Below are 18,781 nucleotides of genomic sequence, written 5' to 3'. Positions count from 1 at the left end.
CTATTACCGAGAGATCTCCATTGAGTCTAACCAAGGAGTTAAGGGTAGTTAGAGAATAATATAACAGTTTATATTCCCTTATAGTTATAGCAATAGCAATACAGAATTCTTACCTGTTTTTAATGGTTTTTGTTTTTTTTAATATTTATTGTTACTGATCTGCTCTCTAAATTTAACATGGTCTAAAAACTTTTTAATCAACAATAATAAAATTGTCATTATTTTGCAGGCACCATTTGTTTCAACTATACCTCTGACAATATCGCTTTAAAATCCATATTATACTTACACTCCAGTCCACAGCATACAAGCAGCAGAAGTATACAGAGAGCTTTAGAATGAACCAATGCATCGACGGGACAATATTGACCGTGGTTGCAAGTTGACGATCGCGGTAAGATGTTGGCTAGCAAACACAGGGCCGCCTCCGGGCCGCCTCGGGTCCATCGTCCACCTGATATATAATCCCGCAGTTGCCTTTCTCAACACGCCTCCCCAATGATGGAGTACTCCTTATTTCAACGAACTTGCATTATATGTGTACATATTCTGTCTTATGAAAAAGGTTTTACTTGTTTATGATAAGTTATTTGGTTTCTACAATAAACATTTTAAAAAGTGCACTACCGGGTGAAATATTCTGCTGGAATAAAAGAGGTGCTAGACTTAGAGGCCAACGTGCTGACTCAGTGCAAGTTTAGTATTTTTAAGTCCTTCAAAAACTGTTAAGAATATTATATCTTTGGATAAGAACGTATGGATAGAATAATTACATGAAAGTTCAAATTCCAAGAATATTAAGGCAACGTCCAAAACTGAATACATAAGATGTATTAAACACACATTGTCTACGGCTCTACGAAACTTTAGAGCGTCGTAGAGCCTAAGGCGTAGGTTGTTTCTGTGCGATTGTCACGAAGATGTCCGTCATATGGAGAGCGGTAGCGGCGCACTGACGAGTCAACAATGTTCCCCGTGACAACGGCTCTATCACAATACTCAGGCTTTTAGCATTGTCCATGTTAGGTAGGAACAGATTACGCGTCATACATTATTGTACTAATACTTGTTTCCTTCATTGAAAGATAGCATACATGTATAAATCACGCCCTTTTCTCATAAGAGTATTTTTTAGAGACCAATCTGGTGCGTTATCTGCAAACTTATTTTGCTTCATTCTCATCCATACAATATAGTAAAGTCCATAGTAAAATCCAAGTAAATAGTAAAATCCATACAATATAGTAAAAATAAAGTAGCCGTGCAGAAGAGTAGCTTCTTATTAAGATAGATATTTGGAGTCTGTATTGTACTACTTTTAAATTCCTTCCGCGGTAATTACATAAAGAGCGTTGGTGTGAATATCCCAAAATATATGGAGTTGTGTGTCAGCACAGTGCAGGCTCCGTGGTTCAGATTTAAATGCAACCAAGCAGAAGGAATGCAGACGTACGATATTCCTTACCAGCCGTGAGGCGGGGATTAAGAAAGCTTTAAGTGACATATATTCGTGCACGAGCCGCGGAATTACCTATTAAATTTAAGACGCCAGGAATTTAGCAATTAATACCGCTGCAATGCTTTCGACACTGCGAGGCTGTGCGCTCTACTTGCGCGATACAACGCCACCCAAGCTATATTGCCATCTACTCGCGCTTCAACATCTCAATTGTTTAATTGCGAAATTAATTAGTGCTACGTTTATACAAGTTCTACTTTGTGTGAATTCGAAACAGGAGACTCGCCTCATTATTATTTGTGTGTTCTACAAGATAATTGATGAGGTATTGTGGCCGACTGTAATATTTGATATTACAGGAATTTTGGCCCTTGAATCTTCATGAATCTTGTACTGTAGCGTATATAAAACATTAAGTAACTAATTTATGTAAAAAGGTACTTGTAATACCTCAAAACTATACAGGTCTATTGTTTTGACAATGTGATGATTCATCTTAAAGTATATTTTCCTCGTGTATGAAATATAAGTCGGCGGTTGATACGGGTATGAAGCAATGTCTTAATCCTGTTGATCTCGTTTACGCACTGTCCTTTGTTTACCGTGACGCTTCAAGAATATTGGATCTCGTCGAAATTCGATCATCGTCAAATATTGGCGCAGTTATAATATTGATGCAGTCATATCCTTTGAAATAATCTTCAACACTGCCGGCTCAACTTCGAGACAGTTTCATGCTAAACTACCTGTAAATATTGACACTTGTTTTTGTAATAAAGTGGACTATTATGTCTCTTTGTCTGAAAAATATTACCTAACATGAGCTTTGAAAAAGAAAACTGCTCTCAAAAGCAGTGTTGAAGCGGAAAACCTTTTACTTCCTAACTAAAAATATTACAACGTTAAAAATGTTGACAGCTAATAAAACAACAACACGGAACTTTGTACGTTCATAACAAAAAAGTTGCTCGCCCTTGTCTTAAATACAGGTAAAACAAATAAAAATTCAAGAAGTGCGCCCGACAACGCAACCTAGCAGATTGCGCGTTAGAGAGAAATAAAATATTAAATGCGAGTGGGAATCCCGGTAACCTCACAAAGTAGGCAGCCTCTCAAGAGTGTTTGTTTCTATTGAATAGCTTTCTAACTATACGTATGTGTGTATTCATATTTACTCGCAGATCTTTCATCTACAGAGGGAATGCTCGCGAAAGCTGTATCAATATTTAATTTTGATGAAACAATAACTCGCGCGTTGTCTTTACGTTGATGGCGAAAACTTCATTATGTAGGAACAGACTAAATATAGAATTTGATATCTCTGGGGATCGGAAACAATTAATTATTAAACTAAATTATATTGTAAGAACTTCTGGCGGAATCGGTGAAAAGGCTTTAGTTCCGCGTATCGAAGGCACCGGATTAAGAAAGTCAGTTCTGTATTGAACTGAAGTCGCCAGAAATGATTTATAGTAATAATTTATTGTCTTAAAAGTACAAATATTTTTCTTATTTAATAACTTGCCTGAAAATTTGGCTATTGTACTAAGATTTTTTTTTACGGGAGTCGGAATACTCCAATTCAAGAAACGTGTCCCAGATCTTATTATAGGTAGTTGTATAAACTGCAACTAGGCAATCGAGGTAGGTAGTTACATTTATTTAGACTTGTATTGTTGGATCGCTTGACAATTCGGTTGCACAGACATAGATAAATCAATCTGGGGGCACGGAAGTGCCCCCGCAAGTCGAGCAAAAAAAAAGCGGCACGGCCGTAACATCCTTTTCTCGAAGCAATTCGGGCTATTTTTGACACCCCTATAACTTCGTTGTGGATAAAACAAGAAGCCTGGATTTTCAGCAACTAATTAGTCATTGTATAAACACGGTATATTTAAAATTTCAGTCAATTTGAACCAGTAGTTTAAGAATGACAACTTGTTAAAATTTTGAATTTTGTCACTCACTGATTCACTGACTCACTGACTCACCGATCATCAAAAGTCTAAGGTACTTCTAGCAGACTTAGAAGCTTAAAATTTAGAATACATATAGGGTTTAGTGTTTTAATCATGGGAAAAATTTAATATTTTCTAATTTCGGTCCAGTTTTCTAAATACACTAACTGCAACAATAACTTTGTAATCCCATATAAATGTATAAGATTACAAGGTTACATTTGCAGTTAATGAATTATTATTACTGTAGAAAATAAAATAAATAGGTGTAAACAGGTACCTACTATATGAGGCATAACGGGAGGGGGTATAGGGTGGGTAAGGGTGTTTAGCCCATGAAACTGAACAACATTCCCATAGGAATATATGTTGAATTATGAAAAAAAAACGTCTTTCCATACAAATTGGACTTATGTTTGCTCTACAAAAAGAAGTGAGATCCCATCAAAAACATTCTGTAAAAACCTCAAGTCTCGCCGTAAAAAGTTGTGAGATCAATATAATACCAAGTCGATTAATCTATTTAGTCTCTACTTAAAGGACCTTCTGTCTTAAGTTATTACGTATGGTATTATCATGCCAATTTAAAAAAAAATACCTTTAAAACAAATAGATCGACTTGGTCATCGCAAGAAAACACAAATTCGCCATTAACATTTCAGGAGCATTAACTAATCAAATCATGCGATGGCCAGGTCGGTCTATTTGTTTTAGAGGTATTTTTTTTTAAATTGGCATGATAATACCATACGTAATAACTTAAGACAGAAGGTCCTTTAAGTAGAGACTAAATAGATTAATCGACTTGGTATTATATTGATCTCACAACTTTTTACGGCGAGACTTGAGGTTTTTACAGAATGTTTTTGATGGGATAAATTATATCTGCTTACCGGACGTCTATCGTACATAATTAGATATTTTGATAGTTATTTTTAAGTGATCTGGGTATAAATTCTCTTCCGCCCCCCTCCATAGTTTCTGAGTATCGCACATTTAGGCGTATGTGCTGTGTATGTGTAAGGGTATGTTTGTTAATCTTTTCCCCTCGAGCTCTACATTCGACGTATCGCATTACGTCTCGCATGTTTCGTAATTCTTTCCTCCAGCATTATGCCGATACGTTCCGACATTCGGAGCATGCGCTTTCTCATTTAATTTAATACAAATCTATATAATAGAGTCGTATGAATGCGCGCCGTAGACACCGGCGGCGCGGCGTGCCTCGCTCTGCCTCGCTCCCGCCGACGATATCCTTATCCACGCCTATGATTTTGGATGGTGGGAAATAAAAAACACAAATCGTATTATCATAATCTTTTTATTAACAATAAAATGAATCATGTGCGATACATAATTGAATTTCCAATTTAAGATGCACAAGCCTAGTTACTGCAAAACTACTGAACCGCGTTCCGACTTCCATTCAAATAATACGGTGCCCGCATTTGAACATGTCTGCTTCGTGTGAAGGTAAAGAATTAGCACTTATAATAATGATTACAAAAGGAATTACAATTGGTTCGAGATAGCGAGCGAGCGGTGCCGCCCGCCGCGCGGTTTAGCGTCAGGACACTCATAAACCTACTAGTATTATGATAAAAAGCACTTGCGTTTTTCGTTAAATATAAGTATTCAATTGCATAATGCATCTCTCTTACCATTTTATAATCGAGAAATATGTAAGAAGAAAAATTTATGGAATATAATAACAATAAATAAATATTTTATTTACAGTTAAAAATTTTATCGCCTATCTATTTATCTTGGGGCGTTTAGGAAATGAAGAGTACGATTGTTCTAACTAATAAGTGTAGGACGCGTGAACTGAGCTAGACGAGCGGCAGTTCACTCCTCCGTAGCGCGGCCGAGGCGGCTCGCCGGCGCGCCACGGCGCACACGCGCGCTTTGTATACTGTTTACTGTGAAAACAAACGATAAGCCCTTACAACAACGTCACGCTCCTAACCTTCGAACAATACGCATCAGGTAACTTTGGCTTCCAAAACAAATTGTTATCAATGAAAACAGCTTATAAACACGTATCATAGATATTAGAATAAGTATTTACAATTTACTTAGGGCTGAGTTAAATTTTAGTTTGTGTTCACGTTTTGGTACTGTTTCATCTCGTGTACTGAACTATCACTAACTCAAAGGAATCACACAAATAATGTAAAGCTCCAACAATAAAATTCACTTATGTAGACACATCGATGGTACATAACGACGCCATAACCCAATCAGATCATTAAATAGAAAGAATACTAGTACAAAACATCGTTTAGTCGATTGTCAATATTTTTACATTAAAACTTTGTATCTACTTAAATCTTATTTGGCAGTAGTGATCTTATATTACCAAAAAACTGATTTAGTCATCAGTTTCATACTACTTCCCTTAATACATAGGTAATAAAACCATTTTATATAACAAATTACAACATACTATGGTCGTTTTATGTTCTTAAAACTGACAAAACTGCATCAGAATTGTAATAATATTATTCTGCGAATATACATAGATTACCAAATTTAGTTGTCGAACTATTCTCTAGACTGGTACATACAACGAACTTCAGCTCGACGGAAACAAAACTATTAAAATGGGTCTCTTCAATGGTTCTTAAGTCTTCCTGGATTTTTTATAATAATTAAAGCTCAAATTTAATGGATAAGAAAATATCCATTACATTTTCTATTTATGAGTTAACGCAAAAACCTTATCCTTAGCACATTCATTTGGCCACCATTTGGCACACAGTATCAGTTATTTATTATACGATACACGATAACTTTGTACACAAACTTCCAAATTCTAGAGTGAAAATATTTCGCCATTAGAAGATAGCATCTGCAGAACAGATAAACGACACCGTTGAATATCAATCAATAGAGAAACTCAGTGGGCCCCGCGCCGCAGCGCCGGAGCGCCGCACGTCGCCGCGTGCTCGACGGACGCGACGCGACGCGACGCAGAGCCGTGAAACAGTCGCTACACAACATAGAACATAGAACATGTGCGGGCCGCGCGCCGCGCACCAACATAACGTAACGGGTACAAACGGCGCAGGCGCACACGACGCGCCTCGCCACACGCACTCCACGCACTCTAAACACCTCGATGTACCTAAACGATATTTAAGATAATATTGTCTCGGCAAAATCTCACTCCACGACACTCGTCAAATATTAGCGAGTCGTATATACTACGTATATATAAATTTGATAAAGTTAATTCGTATTTAAATATTCCATAATAATATTTACTCATAAAAACACTAAGTGGTACGTTCGAAGTTCACAGAGATCACAAGAGTACGAGGTGGGGTAGTGGTAGACGGGAGGTTCGCGGCAGCACCAGCGTCAGTAGACCGCGGAGAGGCGCAGCGCGGCCAGCGGCGCCAGCCGCGCGCGCTCGTCCGTGGCGCGCCGTTAAATGATGCTCTCGCGGTTGCGCTCGTTCTCCTCCTGCGAGCTCAGCGAACTCCCGCCGCAAATCTGCATCTCTATTTCTTGCAGTCTGGACAGAAAACGACATAACTTGCATCACAAACATTAAAGCTTTATAGCTTTCCTCTTTTAGCCCCTCATTTTGTTACTCTCATAGTGCTTGTTCACGTTGGAACTCGCGGGCGCGGTGGCGGTCGCGAGCGCGGGGACGTGGCGATTTGTGTTCACGTTGGCCGCCAGGCGGGCGTTTGGCTCAAACTGGCTCAAACTGGTTGATCTTACTTGACATCGCGAGTGGATCGCGCCCGCCACCGCTAGTTCGACGTGAACACACACGAACATCTTCACTTGTTTGATATTGGCGCGAGCGCGCCACGCGGGCCGCGCGCGGCGCCGCTAGCTCGCCCGCGACTTAGACCGCGCGAACGGTTTGTACGTGAACACTTCGGTACATCGCCATATGTTTGATATTTCGCGACCGCGCCCGCCACCGCGCCCGCGAGTCAACGTGAATGAGCACTTAGTCTATTCAACCCGATTGTGTTTTTTTTGGTGGCGCAAATAACGGTGAATGTCTTAAAGTTTTGTCATTAACAGAATATTTCTGCGACGTGTCAATCAACGAAACGAACCTCTGATCGACCTCCCATTGTTGTTGGCTGAGCTTGGCAGACATGGCGGCGTTCTCTGTCTCGACGGTGTAGAGACGCTCTCGTAGGCGCTTGATCTCGCACTCGAGCGCGTCGTGCGATTCGAGGCTGCGCGGCCCCGGTATCGCCACAGCGTTGTTGCCGCCCGCCGCGCTGCTCCGTGCGCTCGACGCGCACGATGCCACGGGGGATGCTACACGAAGGGGGCTTACTGACGAACTGTGGAACCACAATTTACACTTTACCTATAAATTGACTACATACGGTCATATTAATGAGGTTCACTACAATAAACAACACAAAAATATGCATGTTTGCGTAGCGTGTGTCACGGTGGCAAAACCTAACCTGACTAGTTAATTAAATACCTGTTTATTTTATGCTGGACCGAACGGTGAGTGTTCAGAATACAGTATAAATTCCAACAATGGAAGATAATTAAATTATTACAGCGTTAGGTGTTTGGCCTTTGAAGTTTGAACAATCATGCAACACAAGAGGACAATTCATGTAAACACTTCTACGCGTTCCCGCTGGGCTCTCAAAAGGTCACCCAACCCTTTGAGCCTCGGACAAAAAACCGCCAACAACGGACGTGAAACAGCGGGGCCAAAAGTTTGTTTACATATACGTAATGTCCCCTGTTTGGATTACCACAAAAATGTAACAGAATATAAGGCAGGTCAACTTATATATTAAGGCCTAAGGAAACAGAACATAATTGAGCTTCGTGGATCAATATTGTAGAAGTTGGGTAATATTTGAAAGGGATAAAGGGGTAATATTTTATAATGAATGTTGAGTATTTGAGCACCTATAAAGCTGGTCCCGGTAGGAAGGCGGGTGTGAGGATTGCACCGGCGGCGGCACCGCGGCGGGTGGCAGCTGCATCTCCTCTATGGGCACGCGCCCGCTCGTCTCCACGAGGCCGGGCGTCGACTGGCAACGACCCATGGCCACTACAACACACCCTACATTATAACGCGCCGCCATAAGATGAACGCCATCATAAATATAAACATCTAAAGTAGTCTCAAACGCGCGTAATATCACTTAAGTATTCTAGGGCAATCTCAGGCACCATACGTTCGCTGTCAATAACAGCCATAATAATGTATTATATCAGAGAATGATTCAATCATCCGAAAAACGGTTGTGCTTGATCAGACATGCACATTTGTTATCGTGAATAATGTTGTTGGTTAACGGTACAGTACCTTTCTCGAGCGGCGCTTTCTTATACTTCTCGAGTCTCTTGACGGCGATAGCTTCGAGGCGCACTCTGGCGGCGGGGTACTCCTTCAGCACGTCCCACATGTCCTTCTTGCTGAGCACGAACAGGTCCGAGTACCCGACGGATCGAACCGATGCTGTCCGGCGGTTGCCTGTCGACGTGTCATCCACACACTCCGTGCCAACCGGTGCCCGGTCACCCTTATGAGCTGTTCTGACCCTCATTCCGGACATTACACCACACACAAACAGAACAGGTCATAAGAAATACTAGACCAGGATCACTCACACCGGAGGCAGGGAAAAACATGACAGAATTTGAATCCAATCACAGTTCAAGAGCTAAAAAGTATGTAAGCTGGTTTAGAAAAAGATAAAAGCTACCTTGAAAGTTAGACAACACGCAGGGTGGGAAATGTATCCGGAGCCACATCGCGTTCAAAATTTGAAAAAAATAACTGACCGTAAAACAATGATAAGAAGCCATATCTATAGGTCCTCGTTGTGCTCCAATACCAAGACAAAGCGTTAAGGTACAAAAATCGTACACTATTAATAAAATCAGTAAGTATATGAAATCCGTAAAAGAACTAAGCAGTTCTACTAGTTTAGAATCGCATAAGGATATCGAAGTTATACAAATAAAAATAATCTTCAGAACCCATAGTATGATTTAAGATCTTAGGTACGCAGGTGACACTTAATAATAAGGGGATCATGCACCAAGAGGTCACGCCAAATATGAGGTAATCAGGGAGGATGCAAAGCGATCGGGGACACTGCCTTCAATACAACCAAAGGAGATATAACTAAAGATGCAAAATAACAACATGGCACAAGACGCTACGAATCCTTGAGGAGGATCTAAGATGAAGCCACTGAAGTCCGATTCGAAACAAATAAAAGTAGTTAAGCTTACCACACAATAATATCTCTTCTTTTGAAGTATCAATATGAAAAGGAAATTTCTTTGAAAGAATACAAAATAAATTAAATCATAATCTAAGATGCGTAATTATAAATTAATTAATTTGAATTTGAAAGCATTCCCTAATATAAGTGGCACAGGCTGGTTAGCGCTAGTCGGTTGCGACGCAAGGCGACGCGAGGCGACGCGACGATAGCGACGAGCGAGTGTCGTGAATAGTCGTGATGCGACAAAGCGTCGCGGCGTCGTGCACTCGTGCAAGCGACAGCGGTAACAGTCGTGTCGGAGTGATGTCCCAAAACCTGTTGGTAGCTTCGCGGCCGCTCCCTCGGCCTGATTGCAGCGTCTCCTCGAAACGTTTGCTTTTCAAAACTTTTCGAGATGTAACAAATAGAGTAATAATGGCGTGGCGTCTCGGGCCGTGGCGATATTTACCAAGTTGTTTACCTGCCGTGCCCATGTTCAGAATGGAAATTTCGCCAAAATAAGAACCCGCCTTGAGTGTAGCTAGCACTGTCTTCCCGTTGTCGCCTACCACCTGCAGCTTGCCTCGGTTCACTATGTACATTTCCTTCCCGACTTCGCCTAAACAAAATATGCATCTTTAAGATACCTTTACATTATCGCGTTATTTTACTACAGCGTAATTTTATTTATTTGTAATAAATTCGACTAAAACAGTAAAATAGATTATACAATAGATAATAAATAATATAGAACTGGGAAAGAAATATAACGATACCTTTCCTGCAAATATAGTCGCCAGGCGAGAACAGTACTGGTCGAAGTCGTAGAACCAATTCACACAAAAAGCCCGCCTCCGTGTTCTGGAAGATCTCCACCCTGGGAACATTGAATTGTTTTAAATTCAAATCTAGAATGTTGAGATCAAAGATTTATAGAAATGTACATGTTATGCACTATTCTATCAGTAAGCTTGAAATGATAATGGAATATACCGAGAATCAACACATCAGCAAACGTTGTTTTATCGTAAAATGCATCGAGAAAATCCGTGCAAAGTCTTCACAACCTTCCGTATATGTTATACTTATGAGAAATAGTGTCACTATCCTACGACTGGAGTTAAAATTAAATACCAGTCTCTGAAATAAATATAACCAAATGATGTGCATGACACATTTTATAAATAAAGTGTGCAAGTACTCTAAACCGAACGTAAACAGAATTCAGCTGAAAAACAGAAAAGCTCAGAAGAGCCATTTGGCGACAAAAATTTACGGATCGTATAAACGAACACTTATGCATAATTCATGGACGTAAAAAGCGAATGTTTCTCTTTTTAATTATACAACACGGGATATTAAGCTTGAACTGCCACGCTGCATTAATGTAGGTGAGTACGTACGTACTATCAACAGTATCTTTGCATTCAGTATTCATACAAATATACTTTCAAATGAACCTTAAACAAATCCAACGAAGCCTCTAATCGAATGAAGAAATGACAAGGGTACGGAAAACGTAGTAAATAAAATTTGATCGCCCTAACCCAAAAGCCAAACTAAACGCAAATTAAATTAAAGGCTAAGACATTTGGGCGCCTTAACTAATTTGCTCGATCTAGTGACAACTTCATTATCCTCGGAGCTGAGTTCCGACAGACCTTTGTCGCTGTCAGTCGCAAAATCAACTGAACTATTTGTAATACCTAAGGCTTCTGGAATAGTTTTAATAAGATTTATTATCTCTGTTAAACCGTCATCAGATCACACAGGCTGCTCCCTTTTTGCGTCAATATTAAGCTCATGATTTTGTAAACACCTGAGCCCGCGTCGGGTCCAGGGTGCCTCAACATTTATGTGTTTCTATTTATGAAAACATTCGTGCGTCGAACACGACGGGAGAATACTAATCGCCTTCTTTTCTGCTGATGACGTTGTATCTAACGGTTCGTTGCTGAATGCCAACGTTAACAATTTTAAGCTGTGTGTAATAAAAATTGGCAACCTTTCCCTGATTTTACTAAATATGCTAATGTAAAAATATGTATACGTGGGGATAAACATGATCATATATTCATATACGCACGTATTATAACGAAAATTCTATTCTGTATGGTATCGCTTCATATTGTAACGAATCACGAGAGAAAAAGCGGGAATATGAAGTTATCTTTATTGTTACGCTCGTACATGTATGGTGCAAATTCAGTTACCACCCGCGGGTGTCGTAATAGACAACCAAGGGATTGAATCAAGAGAATAGACAATGACAGCCGCGTATGTATTACGAGAATAATAACATATGGTTTCCATCACCTGTCTGCAATATTGTATGAGTTTTTATTATGCTTCACTTCTTCTCCGTTTTGGTAGAGGCCAGTATTACGTATGTATTGTTTAATATGTATGTAATATTGTATATGGTACCGTTTCAAGGTGTCAAGATGAACGTTGATGGCGATCTCAGCCTTGAGTTTGTCGGGGAGGCAGGAGACGGCCTTCTCCTCGTCGGAGCACTTCTGCGTGAGCCACAGGTAGTCAAACCACTTGATCACCTTCACCTGCAGGTGCGTTGGCACGCGGCGCATACGCATGTATGTCTTCACACCGTCCAGTTTTGCTGCAACAAAACACAATTTGTAAAACAAGAAGTAAATTAATACGTAATTAAACTTTTGAACTAAGTACCCAGTTATATAGAGGATGAAAAATTTCTAATTGTCCGTTGCTTCTCAAAAGATCGTTTTAATCGATAAAAAATTGAATTGCAATTGACAACAGTTGGCAAAGAGAAAAATCTATGTAAACAGCGTTGAAGAGTAATAAAATAAACATGGTTTAAAAATTAAACATACTATCGCTAACACAATCACTACAACCGCTTTAAATGAGACTGTTCATAAAAACAAACAATCGAAACTTGTTCGATAGAGTATGATACCAAAACACTCGTAATTGGCGACCAGGGAATAAACAATTCACAAACTTCACAACCTCATACAAATTTCAATCTCAAAAAGATAATATTGTTCAGCAAGTCGTCGCGACACTTTCCTAACGATCAAATCAGTTTATAGCATTTTGTATGGCAGTTAATCTCACCTGTCGCCCGGTAGAGCTAGGGTTAGTTAAGCTAAGTGGGGCGCCTAGTGTGTCAAGTGCTAACTTAATGCCAGCAAGAAATAATTGCAATCTCAAGTTTACCGAAACCGTTTAACTCGACTTCCATGTCGGCTCGAAGATAACAGGCTTAAAGCGAAACACTCAGCCACACATACACACACACTACCCTTACAACACACATTACTACATCATTAGCTGTACTACTAAGTGCGACATATTATGATAGTTTACTCAAGCAGGTACACGAGATTACTATTATAATACGCACGGATCTATCACGTCACGATATAAACCGATATATATTTCATTGTATGCTGTACACATACTCGCACAGTCCCTAAGGAATATGTAATATACAGGTCTATGTAAAAAGGGGCTTGTCGTCCCTGACGTAAGTTTCCGCTATGTAAAGTTGTTCCGACAGTCTTTGTTGTGTTAAGACATGATTTAGCACAAAGAAACGCCTACAGGATTGTAACATCTACATATTTGGTAAATACGAACAATCGTGCATTCGAAATATTAGGATATTCAGTCAGTTAGCTTCCACAAATTAAATCACACACGCCACGCTGAATACAAACGAAAACTAATTTACACTGATACAGAGCGTGCGGTTTTATGTTCCGCTTGCGAATGTAAAATATAATTGTTCACAAAGCGACGCGCTGCGCACTCGATACATACTACAGACAAAGGTTTGCAGATACACGAAACCTGCAATACGAGGTGAAGGATCCTGACACTTCAACTAATGCAACTGAATTTATACAGCCGAGAACTCATTACAAAGAACTAAATCCCAGCATAAAGGTGTGCGAGAACAAAGAGCTGCACCTAATCACTCGGCTTCACTAACTAGTGCTTTAAGTGTTCGGAATAAGTTTGCACTAATCGCCACTTATTGGAAAACCGAACGCTTCAACTATTACAATATTAAATTTTCGCATTCGCCGTGTTCCTAACAAAGTTTCTAATAGGTTTATATACGCAAGTTTGATACGGGTTTTGTTCCGTAAGCAAAACGTATCGCGGTGAAGTGTGAAGCGCGCAACTTCATCGAGTGACAAAAGCACGCCGGACAACGGACGATAAAGTGCAGCGAGCGCTGCAGGTCGCCAGTTACACATAAAAGCGGTACTCAAACTTTCATACACGCTCTTTCATCTCGGGATTATTTTATCGCCAGTTTCGTTGGCGAAAATAAACAAAGAACATCTTATAAGTTTTGGCATGACTCTCATATCCTAATTTATTGCGAGTCATTCCACAAAGATTGCAGCGGTCGGTTTTCCTTTTGTGTAACGGATATTATGTCGATTTCAATGCCTGTATTATATTACAGGATATTGGTGATTAAAGCTGGGCATGTGGAAGTTATTGTGTATACAGACGAGATAAAAACTATTACAGATATTTATGGATCGTTGTGAAATTTTCTTTAAAAGTTCCTATATGAAACGAAAAATTTAAAATTTTCGGATTTCAAAACGTGTGTCAAATTATGAATTCTGTTAAAAAAAAAAACAGTCTATTACTTGGTGTCAGAAATAATAAACTATTAACCTGTATCATAACTACACCGGCTCTCAGCAAAACACAATCACTGTAATATTTAAAAGCAAACGAATGTGTTCCGCTCGGAGCTCACATAATATATGCGCCAGACACAACGTTCTGCGGCCGTATTATAGGCGCCTTAGTGCAGATTTTAATTTCGAAAACATTAATCCCGGATGCACACAACGCATGAACACTGTATTCTTTTTGTTTCAATGTATTGAAGTATAATACGAATGTAAGCCGTTGTGTACGAGGGAAAATTCTTAAACAAAATCGCCCACATATTTCTAGAAAATTGTACGGTATCCGAGACCATTTTATATCTGTCAGTATCTGGAAATGTAACCGGTGCACGCTTCCGACGGATTTGAGAAAGATCAATTCAACATTACCAGGTTATCTATGTAAGAAGGAATTTTGTACAAATCTTTGAAAGTTAACTTAATCTTTTTGAATACATGGTTTATCATAATATATGCACAAAAAAGTCTTGTATATATGTTAAGTTCATGTCGTTATGCCCAATAAATACTCTACTGTTTAATTGGAACACATCTCGCTGTCAACAGAAAATAAATAAGATAAACTCAAATGTTCCGCGAAATTAAATAAAACCGAATTCAACGACAGAAATGGGACTGTTACACATTTTTCACAGAGAACACACGCGACCGTGTTGAACTCAGATATAAAGGGATGATTGTTTACTAAGTAGCGTCAACAGTAAACAATGGACGACAAAAACAAGTGAGCAGCGCTCGGCGGAGTGCGCGACCCGCACGGCGGGCACACGACGGGCACACGGCGGGTACACGGCGAGCGCACGAGCTCGGTGTACAACCCTTTGCTGTGCAGTATAACGGTGTACGCGGTGTTATTAGTGTGCCGACATTTGGAGTAATTTAATCTTCCTCAAACACGGTCCGGAGAGGAGGCGAAGTGCGGTCGGCGGTAACGGCCGGCCGCCGCCCGCCGCCCTGCCGCGTCGCCGCGTCCTACGGAAATAAGCCACGTGCGCCACCCGACGCCACGACACGCTACATTAGTTACGTTAGAACACACTTTTTGGGAAACGAGGGAAATAAGCCTTGTTTATTTAGTAAAGCATTATTATTTTATTGTCGAGGTTTCCGTGTTTATGCCGAGTAAAATACGTCAGCTGGAAAGAGAAATGTCCCAGAGGCTCTGTATAAATTAGCGAAAAATCTGCCTCAATCGAAATGAGAAAATTATGGATTGCCTTCTTATTACTTTGTTTATAAATAAATAAGAGTAGTTCCTGCCTGACATGTCAATTTGTTAAAGGGCACGGAGAGCGATATATTTTCATTATTACGGCACATCAACCGAATTCTCTTTCCGTAAATTGTCAGAAGGAAGAAATATGGGAACTCGAAAGGCCGAAGTAAGTTATGAAGGAACAATGTCGAATAGTGGCAACAGGCTGAATTGGATTGGAAATTGACTAATCTTGTATGCGCAAGCCCTACTAGAAGTTGGGCAACATTGCAACAGGGAACAACAATACAAGGTCTGGAAGTCAAACGAATAGCTAGTCAGCGCTGACTGCGTACACAATTTGACGACAGGCCGCGTCCAACAATTTGAATATAAACTAGATACTTAGTGTAGGAGCGACTGCACTCGATTGTTTACATTGCGCCCGCCTCTCTCCACAATCCGAACTCCCTATTGAACTCGGAGAATACTCAGTAGAATACCCCGTCGCACTCATTAACCGTTTGACGTATATGAGGACATGCTAATCTCTTCTACATACATAAACGTTGAAACGCAACTTGGTCATGAACTAGCTGGCAATAAGTTTATTGAGAACATTATGTAACTGTCGGTTACATTTAACCCTCCTAAGAAATAAATAAAACACCAAAGGGGATAATAAACTAAATATATGTACTTATATATTATTTACATAACATTAATATTTTGAGGAATATTTCTTTAAACATTTCATCTTTTTCGTTTCCTAACAAGATCTGTTTGAACTTTTAACAACCGCACGTTGGAAATGGGAACTCGCAAACAGACGTTAGCCGGGTCCGGTCCTTCCTCACTAAGTTATTTCGTACTAGCTGACCCGCGCAACTTCGCTTCCGTCACATAAGAGAGAATGGGTCAGAATTTTCCATGTTTTTGTAACTTTTTACTGTTACCTACTTACTCTGCTCCTATTGGTCGTAACGTGATGCTAAAACATAAAATATGCTTTTTTTCACGAAAAATATTCTCAAAATTATTTATTTCTCTTAGTATAACGAAGTCGCGCTAAGGCATATCCGCCATTAAAACAGTTGCCATGGCAACGGAATTTTGTTAATTCAATGTCATTATAATATTGATTTTGCGCGACTTCGTTGAATTTTCTAATTTTCCCGGGAAATGCGTCAGTTTCCCGGGGTAAAAAGTAGCCTATGTCCTTTCTCGGGTATCAAAATATCTCCATACCAAATTTCATGCAAATTGGTTCAGTAGTTTAGACGTGATTGAGTAGCAGACAGACAGACAGACAGACAGACAGACAGACAGAGTTACTTTCGCATTTATAATATTAGTATGGATGTGAAGATAGAGCACAGTTTATACGGGACGTGCTCGCGAACCGCATGAACAACCTAGCGTTTGATTGGATGCGTGAGCAACTAGCGCGAACCGTAAGCCGTAACTAGTGAACACTGGCTACCGTGACGGCTATTAAAATAGGCTAAAAGTATAAAAAATCACAGTATTTTTTGTTCACTAACCCCCAGTTTCTGTGCACATTTAGCGGTAGTTTATCTACTCAATAGCGTTTTTTTACATGAGTTTATACGCTATTGAATAGATAAACTACCGCTAAATGTACCTCAGAAACTGGGGGTAAGAGCAGTAGTTTTAATGCAATTATTAAATTTAATTAATATCTTTTCAATTTTAAACAAAGCTCAAATGCGGTTGCTATACGCGTTCGAGAATATTTCAATGGACGACATCGGCGATAAATTTTATGCCAAAACGCGCTGCGCCTTTCGCGAACGGCAGTTTTATTGCCGCTTTTTCCTTGAATAGATTCATTTAAAAAATCTCAAATAAAATTTAATATATTAATACTGTTGTAAATCTTTTACGAACCATCTGACTGGCGATAAGTGGGGGATACTGTCTTATTGAACGCATTGTTATTTAAAAGCGATACAAAATCTACATATCTTTATACTTGTTATTTTTCACTAAAAAAAAATTATAAGACTTCTAAAGTTAGCAAGTTTAGCTTATGTGTACGAGTATGTAAAGTTGAATAACGACAATTGTTTTCACATATTTGCTGTAACTTGATCTACCTGAAAACTCACAGACTATGTTTAACGCATCACAAGTTATTATTAGTCAATCAACCGCTCGTATAATATAAGTGAATTCTTTATATTTAAGTTAATAAGTACTTCCTTAAAGAAGAGTGGAAAGTATCAATTAAATATTTAATTGTTAGTTGTATGTTGTAACAAATATGGAAAGTCAATACGCCAGTTGCTATTCCAAATAAAAGAAAAACACACCTGTTTTTTTATTAATTACCTCTATTAATAGTACCCGACACCTTTGTGTCAAGGACAATATGCAAGGACAAATGTATTTTTTTAAAGGTTCAGTATTCTCACATGATAAGACATTGTTGAGTTTACTGTTATTTTAGTAGAAATTTTAAAAATATCTGTTAAGTTCATGATTGTGGTGTCCTTTGTTGCGGAGCACGCGGAGGTCAGAAGCGTGGAGGCTGGTCGTGCAAATGCGTGGTGCGGTGAGCGTTGGCTGCGGGAGCGGTGTGACCGGTGACTAGCAGTCGTCGAGTAGATCAATTATTGTCGAATTGTTAGGCTCGGGCGCTCGGCGGCGCGTGGGGCGGCCGGGCGCATGGGGCGCGCGGTGGAGCGCCGGATCGATGTCGGGCGGCCGCGCGCGCGACGCGCACTCCCGCCGGGATGGGGCGCGGCGCCCGACTTTCGCCGAGCTATTTATAGCATTCAAGCCGCTGACCTATTTCGCTGCAGCGCCGCCGAGGAAGGTCACGGATTCAGCCTGCTCTCTGCCGTCGCGGCGCCATTGTCTTTTCAACCGAGCTGCAGCGCTAATTAAAGTTGTTGACACTTTGCCGCTTCTCTCTGTTTAAAATGCTAGACCAGTATCGCTGAATTGATAACCTCACACGCAGTCCTAGTAATAATGTAGTGTGAGAGGAAACAGTAAGCGCTATAAAAAATGCTAAATCAAATTGAGGAGAGAAGCTGCAATGTTATTTTGCTACGTCACTGTGTTTACGAATCATGAATGCTGTGGTCCGTTCAAAATGAGTTGAGAGTAAGGTCGAGAAGTGAGCGAGTGTCGGGAGAGCGGAGCACGTAGCGGCGGCACGGCGGCACGGCGGCGGTGGCGGCGCGGGCGGCGCGTGCCGG

General features: G+C 40.1%; 1 protein-coding gene across 10 annotated transcripts in view; it reads right to left on the bottom strand.

The window, feature by feature from the left end:
• Nucleotides 1–4,725: 4,725 nt before the first annotated feature.
• Nucleotides 4,726–18,781, bottom strand: part of LOC142980595 (cyclic nucleotide-gated channel alpha-3) — a 92,039-nt gene continuing 77,983 nt past the window's right edge. For 2 of the 10 annotated variants that reach the window (XM_076126075.1, XM_076126065.1), the window contains exons 9-16: nucleotides 12,075–12,267; nucleotides 10,424–10,524; nucleotides 10,117–10,266; nucleotides 9,673–9,690; nucleotides 8,738–8,905; nucleotides 8,335–8,479; nucleotides 7,503–7,739; nucleotides 4,726–6,940 (exon numbers count right to left, since the gene is read on the bottom strand). In XM_076126075.1, the coding sequence (XP_075982190.1) occupies nucleotides 6,853–6,940; nucleotides 7,503–7,739; nucleotides 8,335–8,479; nucleotides 8,738–8,905; nucleotides 9,673–9,690; nucleotides 10,117–10,266; nucleotides 10,424–10,524; nucleotides 12,075–12,267 (1,100 nt within the window). In that variant the 3' untranslated portion in view covers nucleotides 4,726–6,852. The remainder of the gene's footprint in view (nucleotides 6,941–7,502; nucleotides 7,740–8,334; nucleotides 8,480–8,737; nucleotides 8,906–9,672; nucleotides 9,691–10,116; nucleotides 10,267–10,423; nucleotides 10,525–12,074; nucleotides 12,268–18,781) is intronic. The other 8 variants (XM_076126099.1, XM_076126083.1, XM_076126091.1 and 5 more) reach the window with 8 other exon arrangements.

This window comes from Anticarsia gemmatalis, chromosome 2 (assembly GCF_050436995.1).
Source record: "Anticarsia gemmatalis isolate Benzon Research Colony breed Stoneville strain chromosome 2, ilAntGemm2 primary, whole genome shotgun sequence".
Taxonomy (NCBI): domain Eukaryota; kingdom Metazoa; phylum Arthropoda; class Insecta; order Lepidoptera; family Erebidae; genus Anticarsia; species Anticarsia gemmatalis.
Note: the sequence above shows the minus strand (reverse complement) of the source record. Positions and strands in the feature narration are given on the sequence as shown.